The sequence below is a fragment of the Sceloporus occidentalis genome, unplaced genomic scaffold, assembly GCF_023333645.1.
Source record: "Sceloporus occidentalis isolate IW3139 unplaced genomic scaffold, rSceOcc1.0.p SCAF_9, whole genome shotgun sequence".
NCBI lineage: Eukaryota > Metazoa > Chordata > Lepidosauria > Squamata > Phrynosomatidae > Sceloporus > Sceloporus occidentalis.
The window spans coordinates 48,521,982-48,535,560 of record NW_028316989.1 but is presented as its reverse complement, the minus strand read 5'-3'; the positions used below and the strand labels follow the sequence as shown (position 1 = coordinate 48,535,560).

Sequence of the window (13,579 nt, the reverse complement as noted above, 5' to 3'; positions counted from 1 at the left end):
GTGTGTGCACTCATCTCTCTGGAATGAGCAGCAGGGGCCTTTTGAAGGTCACCCCAAAGGCACAGCTCCAGCTGCCATTTATTTATTTATTGTCCCCAAAGTCCATGTTTGCTCCCAGAAATTTCCAGGAGTGGCAATTTTGCAATAACTCCTCTCCTCCCCAACCACAGATATCTGGTCATTTTCAATATTTATTTGTTCCTTGTAAGTTTAGGGCAGGTGTAGTCCAGTTGGCTCCTAGAACCTGCCCATCCCTGCCATAAATAAATAGCAATGGAGAGAGGACAAAAAAGAAGAAGATGGAGTAGAAGAGGCCTCACATCGGCTTCTGTTTTATGATATGCCAAAGAGTGCACTCCTGTAATTTACTCATTTAAATCACTTCCACCTTTTTTGCAAGACTCTCTTTGTGACTGACTGGTTTTGTGGGAGCTGCGTTAATGTTTTATGTCTAGGTGCGTCATCGTTTCAATCAGAACAGACCACGGTTATGTTAATCGTCTCGTACAATAAACACAACAGCTACAAAACTCTGCAGTTAGACATGGTTATAAACTGTTATTAAAAAAAGAAATTCCTAAAGCACTTTTTAAACAATGGGGGGGAAATCTTGCCAAAAAAGAACTTCCCTCCCCATCAATCCAAAAAACCCCAAAACATATACTGTAACTGGAGACACGTTTCTTCACATGGGTATATTCCACAGTTCCCTTTCTGTTTCAAGTGCTCTGGAGACACTGGGTCTCTTTATAAGCATCATTTTCCCCCTGGCACAGAGATTCATCTCCATGACAGACGAAAGCACCTGCCTTTTATAAGCACAAACTTTGTCCCATGGATGAATGACTGAAAACTGCTGTGAGGACAAATTGCTCTATCCTTGGACACAAGGATGGCATCAGAAAAATCATGTTTGCACCTATTTTCATATGCTGTCCAAACCACCTCTACCCCCTAAAGAAACCCTTACTTCTTCCAACATGGAGATTCATTACAATGCCAGGAGGGTTAACTTATGATGCAGCAAATAGCGATGCTGTAAAACAAAGGTGTTTCAGAAGTACTTACAAACTGGAGGCATCGCTTTCTACCCGACATGTGTACACTGTCTGTAACCTCTGCAGAAACTCCCTCTAAAACCTTTGGGGTTTGTTCTTCAGATGCCCAATCTTGTTTTATCAACTTCTCTCTTGGTGGCAAGTTATAAGTGCTGCTGGTGATGTTCCCTTCTTCATGACTAGTGTCGTGGTCCTCCCCTTTCCTGCTGGGGATCTCAACATGCAATAGTCCTGCACTAACATTGACCCCTAGTCTTGTATTTTGCTTACAGGGCTCCTGCAAATGAGACCCTTGGTTGGCAACCAAGCTACAGCAGGCTTTTTGGTCTCCTAAAACTAACTTTTGCTACATTATCAAGGGATGTGGCAACCTGCGTTTTCCCATTGCTTTCTGATATGCACGGATGCAATCTTTTTGCAGTGTCCCTTGTAGGTAAATCTGCCTCTCTCATTTCTGTCTCACTCTTGGAACCTAGGGCTCCTCTTTTCAGTCATTTCACGCCGCTCACCAGGAAAATTTGGCACTGAAAGGCCCTCCTGCCTTTTGAACAAAAATACTTCTGTGCTCTGTCTTTCCCCCAAAAGCACAGGCTTCTTCTTGTTCCGAGTACTTTTTAGACCTGCTCTAAAATTGCTGGAGATGTTGAATTCATATGAGTTTTTGGGTTTGAACAGAGACAAAGGCTTCAAGCAATTTGGCACTTTAAGGTTCCTGGCTTTGTCCTTCCCAGGTGGTAGGTTTCTTTGGTTCAGCTTACCATCAAATATAACCTTTCTTTCTTCTGCAGTTCTTTTTAGAGGTAAACCAGGACGCTCAGACAGCACAAGGCCTTGGTTTTCCTGTGAGTTCACCACAGTGCAACGGCACAGATCTTTTGTATATGATGTTGCTCACTCGCTATTACGAGAAGCACTTCCTGCAGTCTCTTTTTCAGGTCTCAAAGAATGCTGCAAATCCATCACTGGTGCACCTTCTTTCTTCACTTTTCCCCTCTGTTTTGAGAGGGCATTGCTTTGACCCTGGAACTGCTGGCACTTTGCTTTAGAGAGAGACTGGAATCACTGAACTAATTGTGGAGTCTTTAGATGTCTCTGCCAAAAACCTCCCTTTGGTCTTTGGATTTTTTCTTTAGCTTCCGCTTAGACCTCAAAAGCTCTTTGACAGCTGTATCCAGATCCTCATCACTATCCAATGAACTGCTCTTGTCATCTACCCCACATTTTTGTGGCCTCTGTGTTGTATTTTTCCCAAAACCAAGAAGCCCTTGTGGTGGAGGGTTTGCAAAATCCACAAAACTGGGAGTGGCTAGAGTATTTTGTGGGCACCTAGCCACCCTTCCAGCTACTCTATTTTGTGGTATTGTGAAATCATCTTCTGCTTGGGATGCAGAGATTTTTGAATGGCTATTACCCACAGAGCAATAACCCATCTCTGACAGTCTCTGCTGTGTGCTCTTGGTTCCTCTGACTATTTTGCTCCCCCCCACCCTTAAATTTCCTTTTATGACTTAGTGAGTGTTTTAATGGTTTAGGGGATGGATGTATGCTTGAGGCTCTGGATCTGCTCAGCTGGTTGCCCTGAGGAGGGAGAAATTTGGACAGAGTGCAAGGCCACTTTGGATTTGGTTATCAAGTGTTCTGTCTGTACTTTGACAGCCAAAAAAAGCTCTTATCTCCTTTTCAATGCTGTCATCACTGTCCACATTACTACTGTCACTCTCATGTTGAGAAGCTAATGTATTGTGGGAATAGAAGGCAGGGTCTGTCGTGAAGGATCGGCTGTCGCTTCCTACAGGAGGAGCCAGGATGGTCTTGGAGATGTCCAAGATGGCTTCTGCGCACTTCAGTTCAGCAGCAGAGTCTGCCCGACAAGAGGTCCGGAGTGTAACTGCACATGTGGCAACGTTGCTTTCTGCAGGGGCCTGAATTGGGCCATTGTCCATACTATAATGGGTGCCACACATCCTCCTTAGTTCCTCTGATTTTGAGGTGACCTGTTTCCTCTTGCTACTTAGAACTTTCTTAGGGTCCAGTGGCAAGGCACTTTTTACTGAATGGATCACCAGATGTGCAGATAGATCTTCAAACCTGCTAGCCCTTAACTCTTCTTTTTCAAAAGGAACATAGCCAGTTTGGGAGTCTGCTGCTTTCCTGATTTTCTCTATCTGGTAAAGCTGAATAGCCTCCTCGATACCATCATCACTACTTGAATCAGATCTATCTTTGCTTTCATATCTTTGTTTTTCTCTGGCTTTCCAAAGCTTTTGCTTTTTCTCAGCTTCTCGGCTTTGTTCTAGGAAGAGGGCCTGACCAGCCAAAGGTCTTTTAATCTGTGTCTGTCTTGTTTTGAAGCCTGCAGACTCTTCATCAGTTTTTGACTTCAAACACTGAGGAGGAGTGCTGGTGTCTTGTAGATCAGGATGTCATCTTAAGAAGAGTGCCTTGTCCCCTCGCTTTTGGGAACTTGGGCTCACTCTGTTAGTACCTTCTTTCTGACTTCTGATGGCTAGCTTCTCTTGGGTTCCCCCAGCTGCAGCCTCCTTTCTTGCCTGCTTCTTCTTCTCATTTAAGAACTGTTCTATCTCCGCTTTTGTACTCTGCTCAAAAGAATCATCACTACTCATGCTGCAAGGAGAGGCTGCCCACTGGACATTGTCGTCTCCCAAGCCATCAGGAGCAAGGTGTTGCTGTACCACATTGGCCTTAACATTTGCAGGGAATACATTGGCAGCTGCATCTGGCCATGGACATTCATGATGGACCTGTTTCTCTCCATCTCCATTTTGACTACTCCTTGGAATGGACTCAGCAACCCAAACTCTCTGGCATCCTGGACCTTGGACTGAACCGGTATTTTATTCTTAAACTGTCTGTTGGCTCCTTGGCCTTTTCAGCCGTGTGTGTGTGTGTGTGTTGGCAGCATTCCCGGACACCTGATTTTGGCCAGGGCTTCTTGGGTCAAGAGAGACCTTACAAGGTGCACCATCTGTTCTGGGGGGGGGGGATTACTTATGGCCTCACCTCCTGCTCGCCCTCCTGCAACCCTGACTGGGTTGCTTGGTGGGGGGGCGGCCTTGACAATGAGCGGCGGTGGGGTCCCGGGGAGCTAAGTCCAACACTGATAAAATCAGGACAAAAGAAGAAGGTTTGGTTGAGAGGAACCAGGCCACGTCTACCAGGAGCTAGGCAGGAAGAAGTCTGGGGTTGCGAGGGGGGTGAGGCCCCTGGCCTTTGTTTTTTCTCTCCCTGCCTTCCAGGAGCCTTTGGGGCAGAGCTACCCAATGGTAAGGAGGGAGGCTCCTTCTCTGCTGGGAAATTACACTGGCCCATGAATAAGTCAAGACAGATTTTTAGGTCAATTATTAAACTAAATGTTCTAGACTCTATACATGAATCTATATACAGCAATAAAATCAAAATAAAAAAACACAGGCCCCTATCCTTCCCATCAGACACAACTGCATAAATAATGTGAAGACACCGGGCAATGCTCACATTTCTCCATCTGTCCCTCTTTGCTCCCACGAAGGCGACCACAGCTCTTCTGTTTGCCACGCAGAGACAGCAAATCCCGACCATAAAGATCATAAGACTGGATGACGCCATCAATGGTGGGTTCAAATCACAAGTCCCTGTCATGGTGCAAGGGTTTTGTCCCGTTAGGAAGAACCCCAAACAGAGAACACCCAGCACCACTAACACATTGTAGTCAGCCATGATTGCCAAGGCCAACTGGATACACACTCTGGACCTTAAGGTCATTCAACTGCAGTTCCCTTGTGAGGTATGATGTCCTGTCACTGTCAGCTCAGTTTCCTCCCAAACAATGGTAACAAGCACTGCATATCCTGTTACTTTTATGTATTTATTTACTGCATACATTTATACACTGGCTTTTCCCCTGGGAAGGTGAACAGCCTCTTGGTTCTGATTTCCAAAGGAAGACAAGGCAGCCCTCTGGACATGCCCTAGACTACCACTAGAGAAAACACTTCTCCAGGCATTTGTAGGCCCTCCAGCATGATTCTATGGCCAACCTTTGGCAGATGTTGACCATGGGGTATTGCCCGAGGACCTAGAGACTACTAGATGTGTTTGTAGGTCCTCCAGCATGATTTTGTATGGAGGCTGGAATGACTAAACATGGGAGAGGCATGAGAAATGTGTTTTATGTGCAAAAGTGTCACACTACGCTCATCTCGGCCAAAGTGAGCTGATCCTTTCCAGATCACAAATGTGACATTCCCACCTCCTGGTGCACATCTACCTCATTCTGGCATCCAGACATTAGGAAACCAAAGCAGCTATGATTATATCCAGGACAAAGGACAAAGACATTCAAGCCCAGGAGATTTTTTCTCCCCTATCAAAAGGTGCATAAAATACTCAGAAGCAAGGAAATATATATTTGGTTTAATAAAATATATATAATAATAATAATAATATTGTCTTAAATGTGCTGAATAAGTCCTCGTGATGCAGGATAAGGTGATAGTGAGTGTGTGCATGGCAGTCTTTGCTTTAGCTTTATAGAATATCCAAATGCCTTCTTCGGATGAAATGCAGCAGAGGAAAATCTCCTACAAAAGCGAAGGTAGTCTGAGTGGGCTTTGGCAAGTATCCGTCTCTTACTTTCTCTTGAACATACAGCATCCGTCTTGTTCAATGAGACCCTTGTTGTTGTTGCTGCTGTGAACGCCTCTCTTCAAGCATCCGGCAAACCCACATGGACACCACCTCGGCATTGCCGTCGTTGAACTGGACAATGAAGAGGTGACCCTAAAAAAAAGCAAAGATGGACTCATGAATGCATGTCACCCAGACATCACAGAGATGCCAGGGCTGGACCAAAGGCCTTCTGCAAGGCATGGCAAGGGTTTTTCCAATGAAGTATGACCTGCTGCTTAACCACTAAACCAGGATTTTGTTTTCTGCAAAGTATCTTAGTCTGCATGTGTGCGTAGAAGTCACAGTCATTTTAGTCTGGAATATCAATATGCAAAGGGATCTTGCAGCACCGAGACTGCACCTGTGAAAGAGGTAGCATGAGCTTTTGTAAACTTGGGTCCAAAACACACACCGCAGAAACAATCCAGTTTGAGACCACTTTAACTGCCCTGGGTCAATGTTAAGGAATCCAGGGTACTGTAGTTTAATGCAGCATCAGAGCTCTCTCTGACAGAGAAGTCTCAATGTCCTGCAAAAGTAGTTCCCAGAATCCCCTAGCATTGAGCAAGGACAGTTAAAATGGTGTCAAACTGGATTATTCCTCCAGTGTGTTTTGGACCTTGGTCTGCTTTCTCAGATCCACAGAGGGAAGCGTTGCTCAGGAAGGACATTTATAACTAGATTGTATGAACAGCAATAGAAATGCAAAATGGTTGGTCTGGTGTCAGGTGACAGGCTCAGTTTTAACGATTGTTATTGAGGGAGAAACACAGGAGAAGAAATGCTGCCTAAGGCCAGGGCAGGTGGATGACCACAGGAATGGCCAGAAGAGTTTTGGGATGTCCTGTGTTCAATGCACCAGACCAATAAGTTTTGCATTTCTATGGCTATTCATACATAAAGTCCTTCCTGGGCACCAAATCAATCTATGTGTCAAAGAAAGGAGACTAAGGACCTGTACAGACAGGCCAAAATAAAGCTGCTTCGTGTCACTTTGGAGGTATGCTAGTTAAATGATGCATGCATCTTAAGAAGCCATAAGCTGCGCCAAAGCCATGCTCTGGTCCTAAGGACTGGAAAGGGTCAAGAGCCAGCCTCCTTGAAGGGCAGCAGACCACGAGGTTTCCGACATGCCTACAGCCAATGTAGGTTTTTGTTTTTGGCCTAGACAGTGTCCTCATCTCTCCAATATTCCACCCGTTCATCCCCATGATGACCTCCTATCTTCTGCATGTCCTCCTATCTTCTGAAATGGCTGGCATAAACTGCATTTTTGGACTGTGTTGTTCGCTGTCACCTCTGAGTAAACATGCAGACTGACATGCAAAGCTTCAGATATTCTTTCCTGCTGTTGCCTTCCAAAGATTGCTTTTTCTCTGTAGCTGCTACTTGCTAGTATCAAACACGTATTATTCTACGCTTAGCCCTGGATGACACTCGGCTTTCGCGATGTGCTTCCAGTGTCAGCTTTCCAAATGAGTTGCAATTGGACCATTAACACAACTCTATCCTTCTCTGCTGATGTGTGGATCGTCCAGTCTTCCTATGCGCTCACAATCTTAAGATCACTGGTCTGTGCAGTTGGGATGTGGGTCCAAGGCGGTGTCTTTACGTTGTGTGGATAACCTCCCACTAAATCATAAACTTCCAGTGTCTCCATTATCCCTCTCTGCTGTGAGCCAGGAAACCCACTTGGGCAAGAAGTCACACTCTCTCAGCCTCAGAGGATGGTAATGGCAAAGTTTAAAGGACCATCTCTACCAAAAAAGATGAGGTTGGGTGCAACGGGAGCTCTGTTGGGTGGGTTGACCTTACTTCCAGGACAATGAAATGAAGGATTCCTGAACCCAGAGACTTATGTATTTGTTAAGAACTGTGCAAGCTCTGAGGAAGTAGGCTCAAGTCTACGAAAGCTCAAACTACCAATTTCTTTCAGTTCATCTCAAGGGAGCTACAAGATCCCTTTGCAAACGGATTTTCCAGACGAACACAGCTGCATCTTTGAATACTGTCACCTTATTTATACCGGTCTTCCTCCTCCTTTCCAAATGGGTCAATCTTCTCCACACCCAGGTCACTGTTATCTCCATAAAGATCAGGTTGCAGCACCCTACACACTACAATGATTCTGCTGGCTCAGGCTCAAAGGAGAAAGGACGAGAGATGACCATTGCAACCCCTCCGCCATTTTGCTTCTAGCTTGACCCTGGGATCCAAGCTTGGGACCAGATGGCAAGCTGGGCACTTCCTCCAGACCAACTTAAAGGACTCTGGGGAAAGTTTTACTCTTTCGGTGGTAAGAGATTGAGCGCCGGGAAAAAGGTCAGGTCAGAGGGGCCTCCGGATGGATGCCGGTGAGTGTCAGGCCGCCTAATGGTCTCTGCCAACTCCGAAAATGAGATAAACAATGACAAACCAGGCGTTTTAAATGAACTTGTCAGATCTTGTTTTCTTGAGAAGGGCTGCCTTTGCAAAGCCACTGGGCCCCCGGGAAGGAGGACATCGCAGCCTGGGTCTATCTGGCTTTGGGTTAATAGCAGAGTCCAAGTGATCGCTTACCTCCTTAGGTTTCTCCGTCCTCCTGCTGTTCTGCTTACAAAGGGAGCGTCTATATATTTAATTCCCCGCTCTGTTTGCAAAGGAACTTTCTTGAACTTGAATCTTACCAACAAGGTCTTTAAACAATCTAATTAACGGTGTATTCTCTCTTCCTGGACCAGGAGGGCTGGGAGATGCCCAGCAAGATTGCTGGCTGTAACTGCTGCTTAATGTCTGTTTAAGGATGCTGCTGCTTTTGTTCATTTAATGGCAGCACACTGGAATATATATATATATATATATATATATATATACATACACACACACACACACACACACACACACACACACACAGAGAGAGAGAGAGAGAGAGAGATCCGCCTATTTATTTTTTGTATCACACTTGGACAATTCGTTTTTCACTAATATACACATTTTCATGCCCGATTTTTGATTGGAGAAATCTATTCTGCAAATAGGAGATGTGTGAGTTTTGGAGGATAACTGAGTTTTGGCTCACTCCGTGGTGCAAAAGGCAGTATGCGCACACCTTCAAGTTGCCTGTCAACTTATGGTGACCCCATGAATTATATATGGGTTTTCCAGACCTGTCAGACAAACTAGACTTAGGGTGCATCTATGCTACAGAAATAATACAATTTGGCCACCTTGATCCTATGGAATCCTGGGATTTGTGGTTTTGCAAGGTCTTCAGCCTTCTTTGCCAAAGCGGGCTGCTGCCTCACCAAACTACAAATCCCAGGATTTTGTAGGATGGAGCCATGGCAGTTAAAGCAGTATCAAACGGCATTATTTCTACAGTGTCTAGATGAAACGGGATGATCCATATTCACAAAAATGGCAAGTAGAGGGGAAAGGAGAGCTGACTCTGCAGGTATCAATGATAAAAAAGAGAAGATCCTAACCGTTGCATTTGGGAGCAAACCTCATCAGAACGATTGCAGTGCCCTCGGAAGGCCCTTCAAATACAGTTTATTAGTGTGTGATATTAAAAGGGGGTTTTTATTGCATGATATAATGCAGTGGGGCCATGGGTACTCTGCCGAAAGACCTTGCACTTCAAAGTGTAATGAACCCAGAGCCCAGCAAACATTATACTGTACATTAACCTATCGTTAACGGCACATTAGGACTGGGAGCACCGCATGCTCAATGGCCAGGCCTCCAGTCAGGACAGCACACAGAGAAAGGGAAAAACACACAACCCTTGCACAGAAGAAGAAAAAGGAAGATAAATATTCCTCTTGGCAACACGGTCTGGTTCTACCAAAAGGATTTCCTCATTGCTTAGTGAACAGTTGTAAGACTCTTGCACGCTCCTCACTGAAAAAGCTCCACAGCCTGGGAATATTTCATGTGTGGCACTTCTCTATTAGAAAGCGCAGACACTTTCCATCAGACAGAACATGGCAGCTGTAAGCAGATTTTGGGAAAGGCTCCTTTTCTGGGGACTAGAACTAGAAATCTCATGGTGATTGGGGTCTTTCTAGGAGTCAAAAATGAACTCTTCCAAGCTCTGGTTTCTTCGCCTGGAACGCGTTTTATGTAACTCAGGAGCCTTTTTCGGCTTGGTCCTGACCAGGAGCAATGGATACAAACTACAGGAAAAGGGATCCCACCTAAATATTAGAAAGAACGTGCTAAAAGTAAAAGCAGTTTGTAGTTTTGTGAGACATTTAGCCTTCTCTTGTCAGAGAGAACTAAAATTCCCAGGGTTTCACAAGACGGAGCCATGGCAGCGAATGCAGCATCAACCAGGATTATTTCTGCAGTGCGGATGTAGCGTCTCTCTCTCTTTTTCTCACATACATCCTACACACATCACCAGACTAAGAAAATTGCTGCAGGGAAGGGTAAGACTTGCATTTCATATGTATGTGCATACACTGCATGTGTATGCGTATACAGACCACACTATTTCTGAAATGCTGAAAGGTGAGTCTTGCCCTTCTCTGCAGCAATTTCGTCATCCTGATGCTTCCTCTTGCCACTTTTATTCTCTACCTGACCTGGCTTAATCTGCCTCCGAAAATTTGGAGAGCCGCATTCGACTTCTCGGAAAGTAACCTTAAAATTGCAATCTTGTCAGAATCCCGGCGTTGTATCCTTCGCTCCTTCGACTAATGAGGTTATGACCAAATGCTCATTATAATTGCTTTAGACTCCTTTTAATTTTCAAGCTTATTAATCATAAGAAGAGTTATTTAAAATTGCATAAATTAATCTTAGATTAAAAGCCCATCAAAGCCTCAAAACAATTAAGAATAAGTGGGATTTCCCTGGGGCAGCAAGTTTTATTTTAATAGTGTAGCCAGGTGGATACCGGAACATTTGAAATGCGGGCGGCAATGATTAATGTTTGCAGCGATTTCGGAGGAGAGGTTTCAAAATGGCAACTTTGGAAGCCTCATCTTGAGCTTACGGTACAATGCAATCTATTGTTCCTCCTGTACACTAATGAACATTTTAATTACAGCGCATGGTAGGGCACCGAACTGTGCAAAGAGGCCAGCGCCACCATTTTGAAATGGCAATGGAAGGGAGTTGGGGGCACCTTCCTTGCTTTATTTCTTATTTTTAAGCCAAGAGTTGAGGACATTCAGTCCTCCGAAGAGTAATGTGTAGCTCAAAACTTGTCGTCGGATGCCTCCGTTCCAATTAAATAGTCCAAATTAGAAGATACAGTACTGTATTGCTTACCTTACTACTTCTGTCAGATGTTGCAAAACTTTTGAATAAATCAAGAAAGACTAAAATCTACCTTTGGCTGTATAAGCATAGATTAGGGCCCAAATTCTAAGTGTTGCTAATGGGTAAAAGTTGGTTTCTGTGCATCCTATGTACAATTTTGCAGACACCAAATGTAGCCCCTGCTTTTTAAAATTACAATAACAGACACAGGTTTGTATACAAACTCTGTGAAAATCTGTCCATCCATTCCTCGCCATTAAGGTTCTTTTCAAATGCCAAAATATGTTCAGCATCTTTCCTAAGCCTTCACTTTCCTGCTTCCACTAGACTCTCCATAAACTTGTGTCTGAATTCAAAGACATAGCCGTGTCAATCCTGAAAATCAGTTTGCAAAGGGATCTTGTTGCATCCTTGAGAGTAATTTAAAGAAAGAAGCTGGCAGCGTGAGCTTTGGTAGACTTGAGCCGACTTCCTCAGATGCATCCCTTGGACCCCCATTTTGTGCATCTGAGGAAGTAGGCTCAAGCCTACCAAAGCTGATACTGCCAGCATCTTTCTTCCAGTTTGTCTCTAAGGTGCTACAAGATGCTTTGCAAACTGATTTCCAGGACTGACACGGCTATGTCTTTGAATTCAGACACAGGTTTATGGAGAGTCCAGTGGAAGTGGGAAAGTGAAGGAAAGATGCTGAATGTATTTTGGCACTTGAGAAAAGAACCTTAATGGTGAAGAATGGATGGACAGTTTCACAGCGAGTAGACATCGCCTGGTCCTCCGCCGCTTGCAATGCTTCTAATCACTTCCAACTTTGCAGCCTTGCCTTGCCTTCAGTGGGAGCCGAAACCCAGAAGCGTTCAAATGGTGCAAAACCGGAGCGCCTTCTTCCTCTGACCATGCTTAATTTAAAAATTAGAAAGTGGAGCAGGACATGCAAAAACCCAGAAGTTGATTGAAACCAAATGTAAATCCCTGCCAAGCCCATTTAAACGCCGGGGCCTTTCATAGCCAATTAGTTGCTCCGTGTGAAGGCAGGGCAAAGTTAAGCCTGATCACTGTGTGATGCTAAATAACTAAATTCAGGAGCGTATGAAATATTTATCCCCTCCGTTTATCACGACTGGGGTCCGCAAAGTGTAAACGAGACAAAAATCGATTCCTCGCCACCCTCGGATCAATGCTCCCCCACCACAAATGGTTCAAGGCATCTGTTTCCTCTGAATTTTTGTGTTGACTATGGCAGATTTGGTCTTAATTGTGGTTGTTTATCTCCCGCCGTCCCTTGGGGGGGGGGGTCCTCATCTCCCAATAACTAATACTTAACACTCATCCCACATCTAAAGCTACTCTGAATCCTCAACAGGTTTAAGGGGGGGGGGGGGTCTCTTAAAATTATTGAAAGAGCCAAGGCAGGAGGCTTTGTGAAGGATGCATTCTCCTCTCTGCAAGCAGCTGGGCCCAATGGCCACCAGGGAAGGGACAACAAAGGTGCTAAAAGGCCCTTTCGCAATTGCAACTGGGCCGCCGGGAATTGGGTCGGGGGCAATGGGGGGGATACAGATAAATAAAGAGAGGGCTTTGATGGCGAAGGGCTGGAGGGGAGGGGGACGGCGGGGGAGGAACCCAAACACGGAGGATGCGGCTGTCTGTCGAGGCAAAGAAAGTGACTGTCACAATGAAATGCTGTCCATCACCTTGAAAATCCAATTAAGCCACGTTTGGCATTGGCCCTCTTAGCAGAAATACTTAAGACGTAAGTCCATCGGCTCCGCAAATGAGAAAGTGGGTTTGCATTGGCAGAAACAACATCGTCAACATCAACTCCTCCTCCTATTACTCCTCCTCTTCCTCCATTATTATTATTATTATTATTATTATTATTATTATTATTATTATTATTACAGTGGGTTCGATCCCTGTTCAGCCATGAAACCCATTGGGTGACATTTGCCAAGTCATACCTTCTCAGTCACAGGGAAAGGCAATGGCAAATCTCTGAACAAACCTTGCTAAGAAAAACCCATGATAGGTTTGCCTTAGAGTCGCCATAAGTCAGTCATGACCTGAACACCACAACCACAACAGCAACAAGAACAAGAACAGAGGGAGCGATCAGGCAGACCCAGCAACATCTTGGACTGCCTGAAGGACGAGACTTCTCCCTCCTTTAACTGTATTTTGTATTGTATTACGATTTTACTGTACACTGCTATGATCATCGCGGAATAGCGGTCTATAAATAAAACATATTATTATTATTATTATTATTATTATTATTATTATTGGCCAGGAATCCCTCCTGCGCACTGATGTCCATGTACCAGTCCTACAGGGTGGAAAACTCTTCATAGCTGCACAGATGGTGCAAACTTTACAGCACTCTATAAATAAAGGTTAATAATTTGGGGCTGGGCCTGTAAGTAGATCCCTCCCAGGATAACAGGGCTGGGGCCACGCAGCCCAAGGCTTCACTCAAAATTGCATATGTCTGGTCAAGACCTTTCTTTAATACATACATTTGCCCAATGGGAAATGAAGACCCGCCACGACTGGGTTTCTGTTATGCAAAGGGAAAGAAAACCCCTCTCCCTTAGTCCTCCCTCTCT

The 13,579-nt window shown here is 44.8% G+C and overlaps 1 protein-coding gene and 1 pseudogene across 2 annotated transcripts in view; both read right to left on the bottom strand.

Moving 5' to 3' along the window:
* Positions 1–1,517: 1,517 nt before the first annotated feature.
* Positions 1,518–5,115, bottom strand: LOC149307498 (protein phosphatase 1 regulatory subunit 26-like; annotated as a pseudogene).
* Positions 5,116–5,470: 355 nt separating this feature from the next.
* LOC149307497 (dual specificity mitogen-activated protein kinase kinase 5) overlaps positions 5,471–13,579 on the bottom strand; it is a 127,096-nt gene continuing 118,987 nt past the window's right edge. For both annotated transcript variants that reach the window (XM_089539298.1, XM_089539296.1), the window contains exon 22: positions 5,471–5,837. In XM_089539298.1, the coding sequence (XP_089395424.1) occupies positions 5,721–5,837 (117 nt within the window). In that variant the 3' untranslated portion in view covers positions 5,471–5,720. The remainder of the gene's footprint in view (positions 5,838–13,579) is intronic.